Source organism: Amia ocellicauda, chromosome 3, assembly GCF_036373705.1.
Source record: "Amia ocellicauda isolate fAmiCal2 chromosome 3, fAmiCal2.hap1, whole genome shotgun sequence".
Lineage (NCBI taxonomy): Eukaryota > Metazoa > Chordata > Actinopteri > Amiiformes > Amiidae > Amia > Amia ocellicauda.
In genome coordinates this window covers 2,731,356-2,757,112 of record NC_089852.1, presented here as the reverse complement: position 1 = coordinate 2,757,112, position 25,757 = coordinate 2,731,356, and the positions used below count along the sequence as shown (strand labels likewise).

The following is a 25,757-nucleotide window of genomic DNA, read 5'->3' as shown; positions in this document are numbered from 1 at the left end:
GCCCTCCTGGAGAAACGCAAAGCTTTAAAGCTTATAAATGCAAATTTATAAATTAACAACATGCTAGGCTAGTGAAACCCAATATAAAGATTATAAAAAGGCCACTTCCTGATTAATAGAGGTCATGTGATTCTTTTTTTTCTGTCCTTGAGGTAAACTGATACCAGTTTGCATCTGCCATCTGTTTTTTTAGCTGTCATGCTCCACTCCAAACTTAATACAAAAGTGTGTGTAAGGGAGGGACTGTAAAACAATACACTTTAAGTCCTGGCTCACAAATCTGCTTGTCTGTCTCATCTGCTCTTTTGTTTTTGAGGTTTAATACAAATATAAACACACACACAGATACACAAAAACAAACTGGACTTGATTAATGCCCATTTGCTCTCTTCCAGAAAGTAAGTAAATCAAAGATATGGTTTATGGACAAAGTGAAGCACAGAGACACATTGTTGTGTACAGTGAAACCAAAATGAAGTGTTCACACAGTGATGTCTATCCAGAAGGGATACCTTATTCTTCATGAATTTTGAGTGGCTCTTGTAGACCTCCATCTGTTTCATCTCTTCCTCTCGGTCCTCTGTGTTCAGTAAGCCGTTGGTCTTCAGCATCTGGATTTCGTCCTCCAGGTCCCTTATATTCCTCTCAAGCGAAGCAATTTTGGTGTCCTGTACAAGAAATACCATCACATTAGCTTACAGATGGATGGACAGAATATGCGCGCAGTCCCAAACACAACCGCAAAAACAAGAAAAGGACAGAGAAAGCATTACAAGGTGTCAGATGTGATATAACAAGCCCTACATGCAACACACACATCCACTGGTTTACACAGTGCATTTATTAATACAAATCCAGGGGTGCTTTAGTTCAGGTAGAAAAAGACGAGAAGAAAAAGAAAGATGTCCCTCTTTTAATCACTAAAACACCTAAATTACCATTTTATTATCTGACATGTATCAACATCCAATATTGAAGAAATGTTCCTGCCGGATGCCAGCGGTCCACGGGCTTTACAGACTGAGATCCTGAGTGCAGCTCGCTTCATACAGCAGCTTTTTTAATAAATAATATAATGTCTTTCAAATTTAACATGGTTCATCTCCCTCTCCTGCACAGCATACGCTGAGAAGGCACGTCACTTCATCCCACCACATTCCCATCCTTCTATACAACAGAAGCGAGGGAAGGGGGACCGTGCGGACCCAGAGGAATAAAACCACTAATTTTAAATCTATTAATGCAGAATGGCTCTGTAGCGTTCTCCACTTTCACAATAACCGCCATTACCAAACTCGGCGCATACACACAGATTATGCCGAGCAGAAATTGAGCTAAATGAGAAACAGCAGGAGAAAATAACTTCAAATTGAATTCCACTAATTTGATCATATTTTCTGAATCTGATAAACAACATGTGTACATAAACACAATGCCAAATCAGGGCATAATTTGGGCTTTTGTTGTGCTCCCTTTCTTTTCCTTTGTTACAAGGAAGCCTAGCCTAAAACAAAGACTCTGTTTATTATAAAATCATTTAATAAAGAATGTAAGCTCTGGCTGCCTGGATTTGGCCAGAAAAGTAGCCCGGGGTATCTTGTTCTACCCTGGCTTTTATTTACTGAAGATTTAAAGGGCACTGAGATAGTAGATAACTGACAATTTGTGGAAACAGGAAAGTCAAAAGGAATGACTATCATCAACATTCTTTACAACACTTGTGAATGAGTCGCAAGAAACAATGCAATTGTTTCCATAACTGCCCTCCCCTGCATAATTAATTCAAGGCCTCTAACTTGATTAATTGTCAATAAAAGAAAACCAGATACCTTAGATACAGGTGAATAACTTTCCAAAGGGATGTGACAGGGTAATAGTCTGCTGTCACCAGGGAGGGGGTTCACAGAAAGTGGGTGGTTATGCATTACGAGTCGATTCAAGGCTTTCTTTCTCTACTACGGTCAGCTGACACAAAATAAGGAACCAGAGATAACGTGTGTAAACCTAGAAACAATCCGCTCTCACTGACCTGTTACTAATCTTTCCATGTATTTCAGCACGTGTACAGGAATGGAAATTGTTGTTATTGCCACCTAATGAAGATGCTGAATAAGGTGATAAAGTGACATCAAATTATTGATGGTTCCGCAAAATATATTTGCGATTCTGTTGTTGAATTTCTCTTTTCTGCTCTGAAACACTTACAGTAATTTCCTGTAAACAGCGCAACACAGCTCACCAAACACTAATTTCATGCCATATAACTTCTTTAAGATAGGAGGACAAAACTTTCTGCATCTCAATTGGACAGAGCTCCGTGCACAGGGCTGGGAAATTTACATACGACACATTCCTGTAGTGTCAAATGGGTTTCTCCCTTTGTTTCAACTGTAAAATAAAGTGTATATATATACACTCACCTAAAGGATTATTAGGAACACCATACTAATACTGTGTTTGACCCCCTTTCGCCTTCAGAACTGCCTTAATTCTACGTGGCACTGATTCAACAAGAAATGTTGGCCCATATTGATAGGATAGCATCTTGCAGTTGATGGAGATTTGTGGGATGCACATCCAGGGCACGAAGCTCCCGTTCCACCACATCCCAAAGATGCTCTATTGGGTTGAGATCTGGTGACTGTGGGGGCCAGTTTAGTACAGTGAACTCATTGTCATGTTCAAGAAACCAATTTGAAATGATTCGACCTTTGTGACATGGTGCATTATCCTGCTGGAAGTAGCCATCAGAGGATGGGTACATGGTGGTCATAAAGGGATGGACATGGTCAGAAACAATGCTCAGGTAGGCCGTGGCATTTAAACGATGCCCAATTGGCACTAAGGGGCCTAAAGTGTGCCAAGAAAACATCCCCCACACCATTACACCACCACCACCAGCCTGCACAGTGGTAACAAGGCATGATGGATCCATGTTCTCATTCTGTTTACGCCAAATTCTGACTCTACCATCTGAATGTCTCAACACAAATCGAGACTCATCAGACCAGGCAACATTTTTCCAGTCTTCAACCGTCCAATTTTGGTGAGTTTGTGCAAATTGTAGCCTCTTTATCCTATTTGTAGTGGAGATGAGTGGTACCCGGTGGGGTCTTCTGCTGTTGTAGCCCATCCGCCTCAAGGTTGTACGTGTTGTGGCTTCACAAATGCTTTGCTGCATACCTCGGTTGTAACGAGTGGTTATTTCAGTCAAAGTTGCTCTTCTATCAGCTTGAATCAGTCGGCCCATTCTCCTCTGACCTCTAGCATCAACAAGGCATTTTCGCCCACAGGACTGCCGCATACTGGATGTTTTTCCCTTTTCACACCATTCTTTGTAAACCCTAGAAATGGTTGTGCGTGAAAATCCCAGTAACTGAGCAGATTGTGAAATACTCAGACCGGCCCATCTGGCACCAACAACCATGCCACGCTCAAAATTGCTTAAATCACCTGTCTTTCCCATTCAGACATTCAGTTTGGAGTTCAGGAGATTGTCTTGACCAGGACCACACCCCTAAATGCATTGAAGCAACTGCCATGTGATTGGTTGGTTAGATAATTGCATTAATGAGAAATTGAACAGGTGTTCCAAATAATCCTTTAGGTGAGTGTATATATATATATATATATATATATATATATATATATATATATATATATATATCAGAACTGGATAAAGCAGATGTCTTATGTGGGGAAGAGACTTAGGGGCAGAAAGCACAGTCTAAAGATGGAAATATTTCAGTTGTGTTACAGTCTCATCACAGATACAGATGAAGATAGAAACACTCGACAGATGCACTCATTCTTTTTGTGTTGTGTTGAGTCATGTGTCCAAATATTGCACTAAAATTAACTTAAGTGATATTAATTACATTTACATCGGGTTACATTTAGGTACAAGCCAGGGTTGGGGTTCGAGTCCCCAGTAAACACAGGCTTCCGTTAGGGTTGGGAATATGTCTCTATTGAGTTAATTAAATCAGGTGTAGTTTTATTGGGGGCCCAGCTTCACATTTTTGGGTTGGCTAGGGTGGGGGTTAAGGTTGGGGGTAGGCAACCTGTCGATGTAACACAATGATGTATAGCTGATGATGGAAATAGAGGGTTTTGATATATATGGTTTAAAAATAGCGATTATTTGATTTTTTTTTTGCACTGAACTGTGTAAACTGGCAATGCAAACAATCTCACAGAAGAAAGGTTGTATAGATTTCTTCCTCTAAAACTATTTTGGGATCGGAGGACAAAGATTGATTGATATGCAATTCCTCCCAAAGTACTGACTGTACTGCCGCCGCCGCTGCCAGAGTAGTCAGTCACTGTAGTCCAGCCAACACCAGGCACCTCTGTGCTATATATCTGCTGTACGCGCCATTACTATCCGAAACACAAATGTAAAGTCATATTAAGGTCATTAGCTTGGGTTCCTTATCTAAACATTAAAGCACCACTGGCTCCAATTATTAAGCGAGAGTTTAACCACAGTTCTCATTTGCATGTCTTTCAGGTTTAAAAGCTCAGCTTGATTGCTTGGTGACTGTTGTCGTATCTTATAAAAGCACTAAGTGAGGCTCGGATGATAATTACTCCTGAATAATCATCTATAATTGTGTTTGTTTTTTCTAACTGAAAAATATAAAGATGGCAAACTCCAAAGAAGAAAAAAGAGTAATTGCAAACAGCTTGTGAGTAACCAAATATCAGGCAGCAGGCATGCTAATTGTTTGATCATAAACTCCCCGAAACGGCAATACTCATATTGTGTGTGCGACTCAAACACACTGTCAAAAGGAGTTTGTAAATGTTTGACAAATGTAGATCACCAAACCACCCCCGTGAGGAGAATAGAACATATAACACAAAACACACGTTAAACTGAGCCAACGAAGGACATACAAAGACACAGTCATGTGTGGTGTATATTTGCCAAAGGTTGAGTTTTACTTACAAGTGGGCAGATATAATTAAAAAAAAAACTTGTCGATATGAAGTGGGTGACTAAACTGTGATCTGTGCTCGCTAATGCTGTGTGGGCTGTGGCTGGAGGTGGATTTAAAAATCACTGTAATCCATAAAAGTACACAAGAATTTGCCATGCTTTCTTTTTTTTTTTTTTTACAGGCAAATATTAATCAGTTATTTTGATTCTTGTCACGGTTGTTGTTGTTCCTTACTTTGATTAAGACACTGAGTTCAATCGTGTCTCTGTGTGTGTGTGTGTGTGTGTGTGTGTGTGTGTGTGTGTGTGTGTGTGTGTGTGAGTGGTAAACAACATGTTAAAACAATAATAAAATAAAGTATTTTATTATGATAGAGTGACACTGAAAGTACAGGAGGAGATACCAACAGAGACTGAAAAGAAGGCTAAAATTGTTATTTCACGGCACACGTTTCAGGGGTATACTGTACCTGCCATATTACATCAGGATCAAAACAGAAAGGCGGTGCTGTGTTCTGTAAAAATTACACAATACACATTTCAGTACACACAATGAATTACCACTGATAAATCATGTATGCGTGCAGGGACGCTTTTCAAGGTATCTGCTGTTAATACATACCATCGCTTCCATGCTGCTAAATAGTTAAAATCTCTCTCTGCTTGAAAATAAACATGACGTAGTGCTTTATAACTTTTTTGGAAACTTTCCACGTATATTTTAACCGTTACAGATGAAGAAGAAATCTTAAAATCCTTCTTAGCCCCCATGAATATTTTACGCTCCCTGGAGATGAGCAGCTCGCAACTTTCGTGAATCACAACGGTGATTAAATGTTTTTGCTACACTAATGAGCGATGTAATCCTCCGAGCCGATTGGTGGCAGCAGTGGGATAGTATTACTCAGATGTAATTGCATGGAGATTGTGTGTTGTCCTGCATTTTGGCTTCTCGTGGGGTCATATTCTTATTTTTGGACAACAAATATATATTCCTTTGCAGCCAATTGGGTGGTGAGTTGAGAAAGCACGTGTGATTTTGGTAGGACTTTCATGTGTGTTTTCTTTTTGCATTGTCAAAACTTCACTGTCCAATAAGAAGGATGGATCCGTGTTTTTTCCTCTTCGATTTTACATTTGGCCGACAGCTTCATCTACTGTGGTTCTGTAATTCTCTGGGTTTTTAATTATTATTTCATAAAGTGGACACACGCCTTGGCTCAGTGGTTCTACGTTACAATTTCCAAACCGTTCACCTGCGCAGAGCCGCGGCTCTCCCTCCATAGAGCAGGCGGCCGCGGCGAGCCGGAGACGGGAATGAAAGTGAAGCCACCGTGCCATCCAAGAAGGAAAATGAATAACAGAAAACCGACTGAGCTGAAAGCCAAAAAACTAGCAGGAGGGTGTCATTTCAAATAACGCGTACGATCCAGGCTGCCTCTGTGAGAAGAAAGCGGTGGGGGAGTGTCTGTGTGGGTTTTGTAAATTACTGAACAGTTCACTGGCTGCTGCTTCAATAAGCACAACCGATTCCTCCCCCCCACCCCCCCGCTGCATGTGGTGCGAATGTGGAGATACGGTGTTGTTCTCTGGAAACACGCGATCCCTCTTCGCACACACCGTGTTGGTTAGAATTTAAATAGAGACACGGGTCTAATATCACTGTCAGTCTCCTTGGTTCTGAAAAACAATGAGATTACAAGACAGGCTTTCCCATCAGACAAAAAAACACACACATCACATTCGCAGAGCGCACATATGGCGGACGGACGGACCCGACGCAACCCGGAACCCGTTGGCTGCAGCCAAGGTGTTGTCTTGGAAACTGGAGTCTGTGATTCTGCAAAACAAAGCTTTTCGGCAGCACCGCCGGCTGCTGAAACATCAGACACTTTGCGTACCCACACAAACACGACTCCCAAGCGAAAATCTGGCCGATTAGAGTCACTTCTCCGCTCCAAATCTCCCAGATCTGAGTAAACTACTGATCAACTTCAATTGGGGATCGAGGAGGCGATATAAAAGACAAGGAAAATAATGGGAATCAGAGACATTGATTAAAAATACCCCCCCAACACACACACCCCCACACATCTCATCATAGCAGCGTGTATAAACTTTTCAACATGTGCAAAGCTGATTGTAGTTTCCAGTGCTGACACCGACATCAAAAGGGTGAAACGAAGAGGAATGCTTCCACATGTAATATTAGGAACAAATTGAATAATGTTTTAGATTAGCGAGTCTGCTGTGATTTTCTGTGATACGTCTCCAGCTTTTGGTCCAGCGGGGAACCGAAGTATCTGAAGTATTTAAATATGAAACGAAACATGCAAATTTTAGAGTCCGGTTTAAACTATGGATGCTAATGGCAACATTTTAAGTTTATTTTCATGCACCAACTTAAGTCAAGAGGTAAATCTGCACTTCGTAGGACAATTTCTGATCTATATATGTGTGTGTAAAACTGCAGCTCCACCACACTGACGGAGAGTAATGCTTTATAAACTGAACAAATGCTACAGTAATGAAAACACCCGATGCAGTTTCGGTAGTAATACAGTCCTGTGTGTAAGGGACAAAACCAGGGCTAGTGTTACAAAATGGTTTGGCAATCAATTAAACATTCATTAAGGTATCACTTGGTCTTTGATCATTTCTGAAGAAGAACAGTGCTCCACGGAGATCTGACTGAGACCAGCTGATATTAAAGGGAATCTGCGATCAATAATTCATACGCCTGCAAACTCAGGCACTGGCTCCGACGCCGGGAGAAAGGTAGTGATGTTCAAAGTTACCCACGACAGCCAACTCACTGTAGGCATTGCCAGAATTGCCCGGTTTCTGCTGCTGTTGGTGGTGTAGAATTATAGGCATTTGACCAAGACAAGGGTTGTTTGAATTTATGGCAAAGCAAAAGATTAGAACAGGAAAATTAATGATGTTACTGATTATATGAAAGAATCCTAAAAAACAACAACAAAACAGTCGATTCATTACATTGCACAACAAACACAAGGTGAATGACACATTAGAGTACGGCAATTTTATGTCAGCGTCTTGGAGAGCTCGAACAGCCGCCCCCCCCCCCCCCCAACAATGCTTTCGCACGCCTCTGCTCTCGGGTGACAAGCTCGGTGGCGGAGGGGTCTTACCTTCATCTCGATGACGGTCTGCAGGGCCTTGGTCTTCGCCGGTTCCTGCTGGAGTTGATTCCGTCTGTGCAGCTCCTGTGGAGGAACCCGATAAAAATAAGCTTGGCGACTCATGATCCCATCACTTTCAGCACCACTCGATGGATGCCGTCTCTCTCTCTCTCTCTCTCCCCCTCTGTCTGCCTCTCAGATGCAGTGAGAGAAGCTGGTCTGGTGTGTCTGCAGCTACACGGCAGTCAGGGCCCGAGAGCTACAGGTGCCTCCTCTCGCAGTCTCTTTGAGGATTGCTGCAGTCTCTCGGTTACAGTACAACACATTCTGCTGGCACATGCGCTATCTGCGAGCCTCTATCAATAATTAATGTCAAGAGTGACACAGCGAGTGAGTAATCATTCAGTCCATCTCAGCACACACTGCCTACTCCTCTCCACTGGGCTGCGATCGCACTCGTCTCGTTTCAAGTACCCAACCTCGGGGGCAAAACAGATGAGGTGCTCGAACACAACGAGGCTGCCAGGCCCGATGCTACGATTGAGCAGTTCTAGTCTCTTCCACACGAACAAGAACTTCCGTTGAAGCCGTATCGATATTGATACAGCGTCCTGTGAGAGAAGTGTGCTCTGGATCAGTCAATACACATAAAAATAAGATCTGCTACCCCTGATCATGTCATTACAAATACATCGCATATACTATAATACAGAAGACATACACAAAAGCAAATACATAATTTCCCATACAATAATTCTACATTACATTAGGGAATAGGTTAAAAAGAAAATAATATTTACATATAAAAATATGTATCTAAGAATGTGCATATATACATATGTGTATGCATGTGTATATATACACGCACTGACACATGCACTCCACCACACACTGTAACACACACACGCACACGCACTCACTCTGACACGCACTCTCTCGCACACATTCACACGCACAGCCAACCACTTTGGACTGTACTACTACTAGTAAGATGATTGTGGGTTGCAGGTGAAGCACAGTACAGTCCACAAGCACAAATCAGTGAATGAAAGAAAACGTAAAAATATTCAAAAAATGTATCGTAAAAACCAGGAAACACATTTAAATGCAGCAGCAGCACCATTTCCCCAGCCTGGCAGAGTTCAGCCCCCGTCTCTTCCGAGGGGATTAGCGCTAGGAGGAAAGCAGCAGATTCAGCTTCAAACCACAGCGCAGGGTCACTGAAAGCCTCACTCTGACATTGTATAATTTGTGCAGCGGCCCGGTGCACCGATACTCCACTCGAACCTCCGCACAAAGTTAACTGAAATGGTGCGTTTATACACACAGCCACGTCTGAGGCAAGACACCGAACAAAGTATAATAATGTATTAAATCATTAAATAATACACAACATATTTCTGGGGAAATGCCTCTGCTTTATAAAAACACGATAATTAAAAAGTCATCAATAAATAACCAGAGCACTCGCACCCGAGATGAAAGCAGGAAGAAATCACTTTCTGCTCCCTCTCTTCGACTCAAGCACGGAGAGGATCAGGCCCATAGATGCCCGTTCAGATAAACACAGATCCGAGAGCTGGTGTCAAACCCGAGCTCCTCTCAGCTCATTGAGTATAATAACTTTAAAATCTATAACTTTGACACGAAAACCTGCTTCAGCTTCAAGTCAAAGAGACATTTAGGAGCAGATGTGTTTTCTAGACCGAATTATTTCATATTCTAATATCAACAACAACAACAAACATCGACAACAAAAGAATGTCAATATAAAGTGCAGTGCACCATACTTTAAAATATATATTATAGGCCCATATATGACTAAATCGAAGAGATATACCAGGAGAGGAAGGTATAATAAGGAATCTTGGAGATGGAAAGTTGGAATAGATAGTCAATAGTCTGTTGTTCTCAAAACTAAATTAAACAGCAACATGTTCTGTTTGCTGAATCTGAATCTGTGGTTCAGTCCAGTTAAACGGAAAGAAAAGACAGAAGTGAACTATCTTTCCACGCATCTCGAAGTGGTTTCCCTCCGTCTGGAAGCGCTATAATTCAGTGCCCCGTCTGCATTGGAGGGCCGCTCCTCTGGGCCTGCGCGGGACCCTCCGCCCGGCGGCCATTCGTCATCGCGCTGACATCCCAACACAAAGCCGGCAGAGGCCCCTCTTTGTGGTTGTGAAACCCAACCCCGTCCTGGAAGATGTCTCTGTCCATTAACGGCTTATCATGGTCCATCGAGATGGGATCATCTGCTGTCCCCTCGTTTACTTAATTAAACTGTCATGACGTGCCAGAGAAATGTTAAGTGCAGTGACAAAGGCCGACTCCGCTTCCACACAGATGCGCTGGGAATGCCGAGTAACCGCGGGGGGTCAGGCGGGACTGGTCTCAGCAATGGCTTAATGAGCGACCTTTGACCCTGGAGTTCAGAGGGCGGCCCCTTAAAATTACCTGTCACTTTATAGGTTATTGAGTCGTTTCCTACACCCAGTTTATTGGAGTATATGCTTGGCTAATATACTAAACAATTACCTAATCAATACATTTAACAAAGAAAACTAAATTAAATTAATTAAATGTCTCCTACCATACATATCTTAATTTTAAGACATCAATCTATACACAAACAACACAACGGCAGGATGGTGTAACATGGAATTTTCTAAATGGAAAATAAATGTAGGTCTAAGCAGTTCCTTTACTAGCATATCTTCACAACTTTCTTCATCATGAACTCCAATATGCAATAAATCAGACAGGACATGTTTGAGAACAACCAGAGGAAAGCAGTTTACTACGTATCTCATGTTCTCTTTAATAAGGATCTTAACAAAACACATTCACGTTTTAACTTTGGCCGGGGAATCAAAGGCTACTTAACCCTCGCAGATGACTTCAGCAGATTGCAGAGAGAATCTGTATCGATTGTATTATTCTTGTGAAGATTAAAGGCTAACTTAAATCTAACTAGACGTAATGCACCCATCTCTGCTGTCCAAATATTTACGTAGCTTACCCAGCTCCTCTTAGGAAGCTTTTAAATGAGTGCACATCCTAAAGGCAGGTGTACGACACAAGTGGACATCTTTTGGCACTGAACACTCTTCCAGTCCATTCACTGAGACTGTCCTGCCACAGTACAGAAGTGTATATTCTTAACAACAGAAAGCGTACGCCTGTCTGTCTAGGGTCATTAAAGATGTATTGCCGATAGCACAGCTGCTTTGTTGTTGCTCTCACTAGCCGAGTGTGTCTTCAACTCATTAAAAATCGTTTTGCTGAAAGAGCTCCCAATAAAAAATGTATGTTAAAAAAATCTGATGTGAAACTCTGGCTGCTGAAGAGACATTTGTATCTTTATGGGGGATTTCATTTATTTATGCACTCCGGTGGTGCAGTTATACGACATCGCTGCATGGACGGAAAGAAAAGAAAGAAAGATCTCACCCTTCTGTGTGCAGTCACGGTATCTGCAGATGCTGTCGGTCACAGGCGTCTTCAAAGACAACGCCGCAATGCTACAGCAATAACAAAAAGTCAAGTTCACGCAGACTAATCCCTCTTGTGCATGGGCTGTTTACTTTAGGGGAAGATGAGATCTCACAAACAGATCGACAACAATGGAAACTGATATGGTTTAGAGCTGCGTGTCAACAGGGTGTGACAGCAAAACGAACACATGGCTCACCGCCGGGTCTCCAAACAAACCTCAGAGAAGCCCTCGAAAGCTTTTAAAGGCCAGTAAGCTTCGATGTCAAGGACAGACTTCGGCAATTTACAAAAGCCGGTTCCCGCTTCACGCGCACAGACAAAGCACCAAACAAGGGCAGTGATGTTCAGACTGTACAATGCACTAGTTAGAGCTCATCTGGATACTGTGGACAGTTCTGGGCTCCACACTTCAAGAAAGATATCGCTGCTCTAGAGGCAGTTCAGAGGAGAGCAACCAGACTTATTCCAGGTCTGAAGGGAACGTCCTACTGAGAGACTGAGGACCTGAACCTTTTCACCCTGGAACAGAGGAGACTACGTGGGGACTTGATTCAAGTCTTCAAAATCATGAAAGGCATCGGCCACATCAAACCAGAGGAGCTTTTCCAGATCAGCAGGGACACACGCACCCGGGGACACTAATGGAAATTGGGCTTCAAGGCATTCAAGACAGAAAACAGGAGACACTTCTTCACACAGAGAGGCGTCACAATCTGAACAAACTCCCCAGCGATGTGGCTGTTTGGGAACATTCAAAAACAGACTGGATAGGATCCTTGATCACTTAGTTATTAATGGACACCAAACGAGCACGATGGGGCGAATGGGCTCCTCTCGATTGGACACTTTCTGATGTTCTTCTTATGTTCTTAAACACAGGTGAGATGAGGTGGGTTGGGTTATGAAATATTCCCGTTACGGTCACCTATGATAAGGAAGAAACCGACAGCCTGGAAATAAAATAAACACATCCCCCGCACTCTGCAACGCTGGCCTGTACCTCTAGTCTCAATCGAGAAGATGTTAAGCTGATATCTGAAGATACTTTCGTCCACATGAATGACTGTGGTTGTTTGTCTTTCCCTCAGAGTATTGATTAAATGGCGAAAATCAACGTCAGGAATAAAATTGAGTTATTACGTCCTGATAAACCTTTCTGGCAGCCCATTCTCCGGGTTCATCAGTGCACGGCTGAGACGCGGTGCCAAGCGCTCGGGGCCACTGGCATGCACTCTGAAGTATAGCTTAATTACAGCTCAAAGGCTTTATTAACAGTGATTGAGCGCAATGAATCAAGCATCCTTTTTTTAAGCGTACTTTTTACCCCAGACACTAAAACATGCCTTGTACCAATTACAGGGACCACAGCAGATACCACAAACATCCCCTACAGTTTAATATATATATATAAAACGAGGCAACTAGAATATTGGGTAAAAGAGAAGGAATGATAATTAGAAACAGCCGTCTAATAAGTCGCACAGAAACGGGGGAACCGTGGCTGAACTGGATCCCAGCGGCGCTTTCCTGGAACTTGTTGCGAAGATTGAGGAGGACATTTAGCCACGCAGGGATGGCGGTCAGTTCATCTACATTCAGAAAGAAAAGGACGCATCCGGTGCTACAGATAAACCCTCTCTCGCCTGTCGTGGCACAGCTGGACCCCGCCCGTCCCATGCAAGTGCGTCAGAGCACCCCTCAAAGTCCACAAGTTATGCTGAAGGAAGAGTCTCAATTAAGAACATAAGAACATAAGAAAGTGTCCAGTCGAGAGGAGCCCATTCGCCCCATCGTGCTCGTTTGGTGTCCATTATTAACTAAGTGATCAAAGATCCTATCCAGTCTGTTTTTGAATGTTCCCAAATTGTCTCTTCATCCACATCGCTGGGGAGTTTGTTCAGATTGTGACGCCTCTCTGTGTGAAGAAGTGTCTCCTGTTTTCTGTCCTGAGAAACTTTTTGCCGGGGAAACGAGGTACACTATTTGTACGAAATGAAAGCCGAGTAAGGGGTTAAATGTACCACTTAGAAAGAGGCAGATAGAGAAAGCCCTCAGATACAAATAAAGCTACTGGCGCATCTCTCCGAATTTCACAACATAATCCACCCTGATGTGTTGTACCAAGGCAGCGGGGATATTACACATGACACGACACAGCTTGCTCTATGAAGTAATCCCCAAGACAACACTGGGAAGATTATTGGCATGCTGTGAGGTACGGACTTGGGAGAGGGCCCGAAATGATGCATCTGGCTTTTAAATCTACAGAGTGTTTCACCCCTACATAGCCTGAGGGGTTAACCCAAAGGATCGAGCGCACCTTTAGAGAACACCCCCGGAGAAGCCCCAAATCAGGCCAGAGAGAGGGAAATCTACCCAGGACCGGTACTGGTCGTTTGCCCAGCGAGGCCCGTCAATCAGAGCAAAGTGTGTACAACTGTAAAAACAAACAAGAATGAAGAGCGAAGAGGGAAGAGAGGGAAGGGGAAAGACCAGAAAAAGACACTTTGTTGGAACGGGTGGCGAAGGGAAGCAAGAGAGACACACAAAGTATTTTTTGTGTAAATATCTGCGGTGTGTCCGCTTTAAAACCTGCTCCACTGTCCACAGAGCTCCCGTTTCTTCCGAAAAAAAACCAACCGAGACACACTCAGCCACCTGTGCCCACGAGCCGTGCGTCAAACAAGTCCGACTGTGTCCTTAATGGACGTCTTGGCCGTTACAGCCCAGCTCCCGCGTCCCGCCCCCCCCAACCCCGCAACACAGAAGTGACATTTCTGAAGTTTCAGGCCCGGGAATGAGACCTGGAGAAGTGGCCAAAAACATCAACCCCTCCGTGCAAACAAGCTCCCGCCGCAGAGGAGTTTATTTAATGGAACGAGTCTCATAATGTAACTGATCTGCCAGGACCCGAGGGATGGGAAGGAAGCCCGAAGACTCGAGATGCACAGAACTGAATCTATTTATGGGACATATTTATTTTTACCTTTCAATACAAAATAAATGAAGTGCGTCATACAGTGTGTCACCTGAGTCGCCGGCGATCTCAGAAACCACAGATCTCTCCGAAGGGCTTTACTAACGAATCGTTTTAACATGATTGTGTTGATCAAACCTGAAACCCTGTCTGAAAGCTTCTGCTGTCCTTCCCTCTCCACTTTACTTTTCTTATTGGCCCGGTTACATAAACGTCTATGAGCAACCTTGTATGAATGAAAAATGCTCTAGAGGCAGTTCAGAGGAGAGCAACCAGACTGAGGAACTGAACCTTTTCACACTGGAACAGAGGAGACTACGTGGGGACTTGATTCAAGTCTTCAAAATCATGAAAGGCATTGACCACATCAAAGCAGAGGAGCTTTTCCAGATCAGCAGGGACACACGCACCCGGGGACACAAATGGAAATTGGGCTTCAAGGCATTCAAGACAGAAATCAGGAGACACTTCTTCACACAGAGAGGCGTCACAATCTGAACAAACTCCCCAGCGATGTGGTAGAAGCTGAAAGTTTGGGAACATTTAAAAATAGACTGGATAGGATCCTTGATCACTTAGATATTAATGGACACCAAACGAGCACGATGGGGCGAATGGGCTCCTCTTGTTTGTAAACTTTCTTATGTCCTTCTTATGTTCTTAAAAGATTATAAACTGTAAAATCTAGTTTATTATCGTGCAGTTATTTGGCCATGGCTTTGATGATGACAACATTCACAATCACTGAAAACAGGACTTTAAAAACATCTGTCCACGTACATGTTCTGGGGAGAGGAGAACACGCCTGGTATTAAAACGAACAGATGCTCATAGCAGGTCTAAATGAAAGGGTAAGAGAGACGCAAGAACTCTTTGGAATCTGAGAAAGGCGTCACCTGAAGGCCGTGCACTCAAGTGTGTCGCCCTGATGGATTTCTGGCCGGGACTGTGGACTCAGGGACGTTACACCTTGTGCGGTATAGGTCTAAATTTCACATATAATAAACACAAAAGATACATATGCACTCACACAAAGACCCACATACACACACTTTTAGACACAAAGACATGCACATACTCTCGCACACAAACTCACACACTCTCACACAGTCACAGTCACACACAGTTTAGGATCATTAACCTCTTGCGTTCGCACAGCTTATGGACGTGTGATAGGGCATCCACAGGCCTGCTGTCTCCACAGGGTAACACAACCTCTGCAAGGAGATACTGTTGCACGAGCGCATGTTGTCCTCTCCCTCCAGGCACACTTACAATCGGATAGATTCTTGTTTTATTTTTTTAAACACTATTCTGAAAAGATGCTGCATAATTTTTCAGGAGAAATCCATCAAATCCAAGTTGTTGTGTTGTTTTTTTGTGTGTACCTACAGAGTCACAATAACGGGATCCTGGATATTTGCCATGATTCATTCCAGTTGTGAACCCAGCAGAAAAAAAAAATGAAATTCAAAGAAGACATCTGTGCATCCGAAAGAGATTTGGGGAATCCAAGACCTTGGCAGAAATCTGAAAGTGATTAATGCCAAGAAACTCAAGCTCACCCTTCCCTACATTTTTGACCCCAACCTCGACGCCCTTTAAAGATCCAGAGCTCAAGTTCGACGCACCTTTAACCACGTTCCGTGCATGTCAAAGTTTAAAGCAGTTATTTGTTTATGCGTCCTTCTGAAGGATTTTCCCAGAACGCGTCGACTCTCGGGGAGTCTGGGGGCGACACATGCTGGGTGAAATCGCAGGGCGTCAAACCTCGTGGGACAACATCCCCCGAATTCTTCAAAATGTGACATCATTTCGCTGCTTCAGAGGTGACCAAGTAAACTGTGTAACACACAGAGAAAACCAGCTTTTAAAAAGAACGAATATTTGAACAGTTGGTTTCTTTCACTTGGTTTCTTATGAGCTGAATGAACAAGATCCAGTCAGGTTTTTCAGGTATAACGTTTTCATTATAACGCTTTCTATTGTAATAAATAGTTCGTGAAGGAAACCCTGAAAGTTGTGAGCTGTAAGCGCAGCATTCCTAACATTCACAGTTTAGTCTAAAGAATTGCCATTTCTATAGCAAGAAACAATAATCATTTGCATGATTGCATAAAAGGCAACAACTCAAATAGGAATCAAGGTTTTACAGCAGCAATGTCAGAAATAAGTCAAGGGACCAGAGAGCAAGAAAATTGTGAAAAGGGAAAAAAAAGGTTAAAAATGTTTACTGTAAGGGTGTGTGTATCTGAAACACAACACAAGAAGTACTATTGTATGAAAAAATAACACAATAAAGTTGTGTTTTGGGGTTTGTTTGGGGAGTATGAAAGTATTTAAACCACTGGATAAAGCCTGCCACCCTGTGCCCGGAAGTGGCATCACATTAGCCGACCTCAACGAGGCTAACATCACCACACAGTCCCAGAGCCATCTGTCGAACAACCAGGAGAGATTTCCACAATATTCATGATTAAAATTCACTCCCCACTTGGTTCTGAATCACCGGGTCAAGGCTTCTCTTTACTTTTAATTAATCTCACATCTGAGAACGGGGCTCCTGGCACAGGCCCTGGAAATAAATTGTTACGCCTGTCAATACAGGCTTTGGATTTATACTGTAAACGTCTCCGAAAACACATTTCTCCCCCCAGGTGGCCGAAGACGTAATCTGTAATAGTGAAAGACTATTCCTGCCGTCGGCGGAGCACCTATCTGCACTGGGCCAAGTTCGGAGTTAACCGGTTGAGCCGGGAACCTGGCCGGTCGATGCTCGCGCACGGGGCCGCAACACAACGCAGTCGATCCTCGCACACACGGCACTGGGGGGTTGAGGGGAGCAGGTTTCCAATCAAGCAGAGGGCTGCTTTGAGAACGTTTTCGTTTCAACATGTCTTTGTTCAACACTCACACTGATGGCTTGTAATACCCTCAACCGTGTTTGCTTTGAAGGCAGCATGCAGCGTTTAGGAGGGTTTCAAACTGGATGCATTTGAGAAAATTGTCCTAAATTGCAATTGTGTGGCGAGGCAGTCTGAGCCTTGTGCAAGAAAGCTTAGCAAATAATTAACCCAGCCTCCGTACAGCTGCTTTAAATCTACCGAGCCGACTGTCAAAGCAGGTGCGAAACCTCAGCGCTCGCCCTCGACATCCCCAATTAAACGTTTTTCAGAGTGAGGGGAAAAACCTGGACGGGGCTGAATTCATTACAGACACGGAGACGTTGTGGGCTATATGACTCAACGGCCACAAAAGTGTCTGTGATTCACAGGGCTCTGATTACAGCGCGGGGGCAATTTTTGGGAAAGACACCCCATCACCTAAACCCAGGCTTCTCCACCACGTGTCCCGCATTAACCGGGACGCGGAGCGCAGCTGCCGGGAAACACCGGCCGTCCGAGAAGATGCTCCCTCTCATCCATAAACTCATCCAGACCCGAGGGCACGTCTAAATGCTTACAAGGTTAGTCAAAGCCCTGCCTTGTGTCACAATTACGGATCAGACAGAAGAGAAGCGTGCGTCAGCGGACACGGGACCCATAGCCTGCACACTCAGCGCGTCTCGTTGCGATTACTCTGAAATGTCACGTGTACAGTGGAGTGCTGGGTCCAAAATTCGAGAAAATTCAAGTCAACATCGTGTGTTTTACATTTGTCTGCAAAGATGACAAACTTGTGGGATATAAATTGTTTTATTTCTTAAAATGAGTTCCCCATGTATATGTCTATCTAAAAAAAACACAACAACACCCCGAGGCGTGTGCAGTTTGTGCGTTCAGTGTATCCTCCAAAAAACCATTAGTCAGCTTTCGATGGCGCCATATAAGGCATGAGACAAATTCCCAAGCGTTCAGATCCTTCATGAATAAGAGTATTTCTCTAGTGACAGACCCCCAGCATTGCTAGACAACGTGTTCTTTACAAACTTGTCGTGCTGTGAAATCATACAACAATGGACAACCCGTGTCTCGACGGTAAAGCCATCGACAACAATGTGTAAATATACAACACGTAGGCATGAATGCAAACATTTTTACACATATACACATATACACACATATATATAATAATAATAAATAAATATATACAGAGAGAGAGTTAATGATATCCAATTAATTTTTATGGTAAATTTGAAACGCACACCTCCCTGCCTCTGGAACACTTGATGTCAAACAAAGACCGTACTGTAAAAGCCGTAACTTAGCACCTTGGCAAAAACACTGCCGGGGCACAACTACACTGTGGCTCAACAACCCCCATTAAAAGTAATTACTGTTCTCCTGGGCACAATCATTAATGACTACTTTTTCATGTCTGGAGTGATTGCCAAGAAAGCAAAGTCTTCCACACCTAAGACGCGGGACCCGAAGTGCACACACACTATGTATACATTGAGCTGCAACTAATTTCACTGAAGGGTATCTTTTGTATTAGGCCAAATTCCAAACTAGTCATATTTCAAAATATACAATGAAAAAAGTCATTAAGGAGGTGAGGCGGGCCGGGGCGCAGGGAAGGAGCCCCTTTGGACATGCATTAAACTAATATTTGTCGTCTGGCAGAGACAAATGATGGGAGAGGCACTAATCGTCCCAATGCAGCCAAGCAGATGGTCAATTATCACCGTTTTACTTCACGATTTAAATGTTTAATAAAGCATTTCCTCCCCGAATTCGGCCTCTGCCTCCAAGGAGATTCACTTGCAGTAAACCGTTCCACGAAGAGAGTTTTTTCTTCTTCTTTTCCTGCTTCACCCCGTCTCTCCGCAGGTCAGAAGCGCGTCGAGGGCTCGATCTGAGAAGCGCGGAGATGTGTGACGGTCTCTTCGCAGCCCCACTTTGCATATACCCCCGTCTCACAGCCACCCCGGGATCACACATGTTCTTCAGAAATTGCCCTTTTGAAGATGGGAGGGAGGCTGGAGGGGGCTTGTCTTTAATTTCAAATGTGCATTCACTTTACCTTCACAGCAGCACGGGAACGTTTCATGTGGAAAAGTGTCCTGTTCTCGTTCCCCCACTGAAACACAGCAGTCCTGTCTGTTGTAACCCTGTCCGACGTTCAGAGTCATGGTTTAGCACGAACACAACACCCGGTCATCTCAACAGTAAAAACCGCCGGTCAACGCAAAATGCTTAGGAGAGACAAGGAGTGTGTTGACGATCGCACAGTGAAACATGGCCACAAGAGCCCTTATCGCCACAGTATCATTTGCTCTGGGGATTATCTGTGCTTTCCTTTTAAGACAGCAAACACATTTCCCCTCGAAACACAACCGAAGTCCACATCTTTAGACAACCGTCCGCAGTGTGGAGGGCTCGAGCTGAAAACGAGGATTATACGAGACTGCTGTGAAAGCTTTGAGAAGTCATAACCATTTCTAAAACGGCACGACCACAAATTAATATAAAGGTATAAATAATTAATTCCTCGACGGACTTGAATGAAATAATAAATGCTAAAGAACAGCTGATGACGATGCAGTTCTCAGTCCGACGCATGTCAGGAGATTGCACAGAAATAGAGGATCATATCTTTGAAGAAGCAAACTTGCGACTGGGAACCTCCAGTGAATTATTCATGCACAGCCATGCTTTGGTTACAATATGCAGAGTTATGCTTTCCCCCCATGCAATCATGCACTTTATGAAGAAAAACTAAAAAAATATTGAGATAAAGATTGAAATTTAACAGAAGAAGCACTTGTTTTAAAATAAAGAGAGGGACATTGTGTATAAAACTGTAGTGTGTGATATTTCTGGGGGGTTACAGAACAGTCTTTTACCGCACAAAACATGCAACAATGTAAATTATAATATACTAAGCATGCGAACCACCGCTTAAGGGCTCCTGTTCTATACAAATGATGCTAAAATAATACGTGTTATTTGTAATCTACTGGCCAAGGCTGGCTGCCACCGATAAGCCAGCGTCTGAGTTTCCCATCACCCCGCAGCGTCAACGGCTGCTGAGATGACCGGTCGCGATTCTATGTTTGAACTATGAGAAAGTATGCTAAGTGACATTTCAACAGTCCCTCAGCACAAATCACATTTAATCCCTGTGTATTTAAAAAAACGCTAACCATCTGTGGTAGATTCCAGCTCGATAAAACCACAATGTTCCCTGACATTCTCTTACATATTTTTTAAGGCTAACGAAGTAAAATGTTTGCTTTAATGAAATTCGAAATCCCTTTGATATGCAGATGGAATAAAAATCCAACGCAGATCCCCTTGGCTGGCTGGGGAAAAAACGAGAGTGCGTCGTCACTGGGCCGGGACTATCCGTGTTTGTTCAATTCTTTTAGGTGAAGAACCTTAACCGGGACGTTTTAAAGGCAAAGCAGGGTTTCCTTTAGATACTCAACATCAAGATAAGAGGTAGCATTTATCTAGGACTTCACATGGGTGAGAATTACACTAGAACATATAAACAAGATGGGGTTTGTGGATTTTTTTAATCTGCAATGTTTTAAATTATATAGAGCGAAGGAAAAACAATATATTTTTCTTCGTAATTGCAAGTTCAAAGTTCATCTAATTTATTATCTTCAGCAATTAAATGCATAAAATAAAACCATGTATTTAGGTTTATTAAATATCACAATATAATAATACAAGTTAAACTAATAATACTTTTTGCAAAACTGAAGTGAAATATTCCAGTAACATATTTCTGCTCCCAAAAAAGTAAAACTTTATGACCAAAAAGACATGAAGTATTGATGTCATGGAAATTCGAAGCCGAAGTCTATAAAAAGTCAACCTCAATCTATAGACTGTATAATAAGCCGCTACGAAATATGCAAGATAAAATCCTGACGGTGGAAAAAGTTTGCCCTCCGTTATGTGGGGTGGCGACCCCGAGGCGGCTTAGAGGAAGTGAGAATTGACTTCTAATGCAACACTTCTCTCTGAAGGAAATGAGAAATGAAGTGTGACCCTCATCCTGAGCAGTCAAAGCAGCGGATTATTTAATGCGCCATGTGGGAACTTGTGTGTCGTTATAGGGATGGTGCCGAAGAGAACATGAAATCAAATGTGCCTGTTCATCAAAATCACGAGTGAGGCCAACAAACAGGGCGGATCTGAAACGTTTCGCTTCGGCCTGGACTTTTCCCTCTGTGAATTAACCACTGCCTGTGCAGCCGGACCCCAAATACTTCCGCCACGCATAACAATAACACCCTGGAACGCCTTCGATTTACACATTTTGCATACAGATGGGAAGTTTTTGTACAGGTTCGTACGTGATCTGAAGTAACACAAAGGGGAATTCCCGGAGCCGATCTGAATTTATGACCATGCCTAAATAAATGCAATTAATCATTTGAAGCTAGGAAAATCCCCGTGACCGAGAGTACAGTGACTTCACCAAACATTTGCTCATTAAATCTTACTGGAGACTTCTCAGAAAAAACAAATATCTGTGAATGCAGCACCACAGCCATCGTGTATCATTGAACGTAATTAGGAGCGCAGACTCTCTCCCTCGTCCCTTTCACTTATGAAGGCCTGGGTTCGAGTCTATACTAGTCCCTAGATGATCCTCTCGGCCAGGGGACACAACGGTGTCTGATTTTCTGCTTCCCACTGAGAGGGACGATCTGACAGCTGTGGCTGTGAGAGGAGGTCCAATTTGGTCGACGTGAATGATTTTCTGCACACAAAAGCCTCGATCAACCATTCCACGCGAAAAAACAACCAAAAGTGTCCCGTTGAAGAGCTTCACACCTGCCTGTGATATTGAGAACGACGGATGTATGCTTTAAAAAGTGATATAGTTATTGTTCCTATGGATTTGTTTTTTGTTTTCTTTCAGAAACACCTGCGGAGAATTAGTTGTGAACGGGCGTTTCACGAGCCACTCAGGTCATGTGAACTTGGCGATCATCCCACCCTCCTGCTCGATGTTCATACGATGACGTCATAAGCTGCACCAAGAAGAAAAACACATGTAGGGATGCAGGAATGCCCCCCAAGACAAGAAACCCAATAGCGGAAATGTGACTTATCACAGAGAGACCCAACAGAAATGGAGATCTGCGATGCAATGAGCACAATCATACGTTTTGTGTTTTATCTAATTAAAAAAATTACTTCTAACGCCTAGATGGTAATCCACTCGGTGAGAGATACTGGGCTGGGAGCCACACAGAATAACACAGCCTGGGGCCACAGAGCCAATAAATAGTTTTCATGAGAGGAATTTGAGACGAAGACCAGGGAACACATGGAAAAGATTCATGGCAGCCGACACGGTGATTAATAAGACATATATTCCAATATCAACGTGGACCGCAAGGTTATTTGCTACAAAACAAAACACAACCAGTAAAACGTTATTGCCTCACAAGTTCCCTGAGAGCTCGACACTACACAACTGCTCTCATATCTCCGGGCACACAAGGTGATCAAAGGGATTACAAAACTAAACAAAAAAATAACCTTTTCTTTTACGGACCTCCTGTACCTCAGGAGAGGAAACCGAAACTAAAACACCCGGCTCACATGTTACAAAACATAAAATACACTTCCGTTCCGCACTTGACTCATGGTCGCCCCTTTTTCATCTGTTCCCTCAGACCGATATTGGTCTAATGAACCCTCGCTGAACTGGGCCTCAACCGTGGGCGATCCCATCTTCTCTGGGCGAGTCAGCAAAACATCAAAAGGAGCCGTATCGTTCTCGTTATGGTCTGGTGCTCTCTAGTGGAGAAAGCGCCACACAGGCCTGCTTTTCTCTTCTCTTCTTTTGTAAACAATTACCGAAGGCAGAGATATCGTGGAAAACAATTAAAACACGCTGGGAGAACTAGAAAAAAGCATTAATATTTCCTATTACATTATTCAGGGTACCAATGGGAACATTCATCCTTAACTAAAGGTATTTTTAACTTGGAATCGACTTATCCTTAAAATAGAAGGATTTACAAGTTTGCCATAGACAGGCACAGGACAGTACAGGTGAGAGGCAGCCATCTTGTTGTGTTCCTAGTTTCAGACAGTCTTAGCATACCTTCTCACCCTGGAACAGAGGAGACTATGTGGGGACTTGATTCAAGTCTTCAAAATCATGAAAGGCATTGACCACATCAAACCAGAGGAGCTTTTCCAGATCAGCAGGGACACACGCACCCGGGACACAAATGGAAACTGGGCTTCAAGGCATTCAAGACAGAAAACAGGAGACACTTCTTCACACAGAGAGGCGTCACAATCTGAACAAACTCCCCAGCGATGTGGCTGAAGAGACAATTTGGGAACATTCAAAAACAGACTGGATAGGATCCTTGATCACTTAGTTATTAATGGACACCAAACGAGCACGATGGGGCGAATGGGCTCCTCTCGATTGGACACTTATGCCTCTTATGCCAATTATCTCCGTGTTCAAATGAAGGCACACAGGCTGAATTTGTCACCAGTAATCTAATGCACTATATTATTTTGCTTTATTCCCTTTTAATAAGAGTATTACACATACATAATGCTTACATTTAAAAATAATCACTGTAAAATATACGAAAATGGTCTAAAGACGTAATATAGTCCCTATAAACAAAGCTTCTGATGTAAGCAAAGATGTCATATTAGACTACATCCTATGAGAACTGACAAGCCTCACGATTGAGCATTAATACAAAAATAATGTATTAATAAAGCACTCTCACTAAAATGTATCAATTTTGTTTAAAAAGAAAGAAATATACCAACAACTCTTGACTGCCATCTAGTGGGGATCTGGACACAGTGCCATTTGGACGCCAACTCTAAAAACACAATCATCCCCTTTCACACACTGTCCCTTTGTCGTGCTCTGCAAATAAGTAATTCAGGGGAAAATATTAGGAGGGGGAAAGTTTAATCACCCAGTGGGATTGCTGTGAAAATAAATGTCTCTTTCCATCGTTAAAAGATACCCTGCCATCGTAAAGACCCGAATCTCTTCTGTGGAAGAAAATAAATAGGCCAGCAATTAAACTAAAGTAATGACTGCAGGAATAGAACACGGCACAGTTCATTTCCTGTAAAGCTAATTAAATTAATGGCGAACAGCACCTCTTAATTGAAAGCTGCTTATTTTTACGCCTGCAAGCCGAGGTTAATGATGATGGTTATTAGTACCGGGACGAATTGGTGCAATATTTTCTGTCCTGTTATCCCTATTTCTTTCTATTTTTTTTTTAAAGACACTGATTGGTCGACCTATACCCACCGTCTATTCAGTTCTGTTTTTCCTGCAGCTGGAGAGCGAGTCAGCAGACACGGGGTCTCGGGGAATCATCGGAGATTCTCTCTGTCATGTTTATCTTTCAAGCCCTCTCTCTGACAACAGGTTCTCCACCCAATTTGTGCCGATAACGATGCGCCTGTGCCTCTGTAGAGACCAATAAAAGATGGAGACACATTCCCAGTCCCTGCTTTGGCTCATCGACCGTATGGTATTCCAGCTGTCCTGGCTGAGAACATTTTCTCCTCATGATAATAATAATATTAATTAGAAGAAACCACAGCTTGCTTCTGTACGAGCTGCGTTCCCCCGGCATGGACACGGCACGGACATTCAGTTTCGGCTGCCTACCTTGAATAGCTCCCTTTATTTAGGCTCGATCACTCACGGCCGTCCTGTTCCGAGGGGATCGCGGCGCTGCAGTTTATGCCGACTTTGGAAACCACTGACCAAATCAGTGGCTTAAATCCATAAGCCAGATGTGTGCTCCCAACAGAGGTAAGAAATTAAACGCTAAGACGATTTGTGCGGTAAAAATAAACAATCCCTTTATCGGGGGAGGTTATTTTTGGACATTTTATTTATGCAGCAGGCCGGGGGGGGGTTGAGGCAAAGTAGCACTGGGGAGCTGGGGAATGGACGATTCTGCCGTCTGTCCGGGAGTCTGCCGGGTCGATATGCTCTGGCTCGGTGGCCGATGATCACCCTTTAACCCAAGTTCTCCGGTAATCGAGTGAGAACGAATCAAGTAGTGTTGTTTTAATGGGCAACAACGACAGAGGCCTTCTGAAGCACGTCTTCAAATAGAGTTAATTGCTTACTTAATTGGATTTCCTTTTTCTTTTTTACTTATTTTTCGATCATGAACACATCTCTCCATCCCAGCCCGTGACTGCTTATCTGGAGAAAACATCAAAACAACCCCCGAGTCTAACCTCACCTCACCTCACTCACC

The 25,757-nt window shown here is 43.2% G+C and overlaps 1 protein-coding gene across 7 annotated transcripts in view; it reads right to left on the bottom strand.

Moving 5' to 3' along the window:
* erc2 (ELKS/RAB6-interacting/CAST family member 2) overlaps positions 1-25,757 on the bottom strand; it is a 272,071-nt gene that overhangs the window by 199,415 nt on the left and 46,899 nt on the right. For all 7 annotated transcript variants that reach the window (XM_066697715.1, XM_066697717.1, XM_066697716.1 and 4 more), the window contains exons 4-5: positions 8,101-8,175; positions 513-668 (exon numbers count right to left, since the gene is read on the bottom strand). In XM_066697715.1, the coding sequence (XP_066553812.1) occupies positions 513-668; positions 8,101-8,175 (231 nt within the window). The remainder of the gene's footprint in view (positions 1-512; positions 669-8,100; positions 8,176-25,757) is intronic.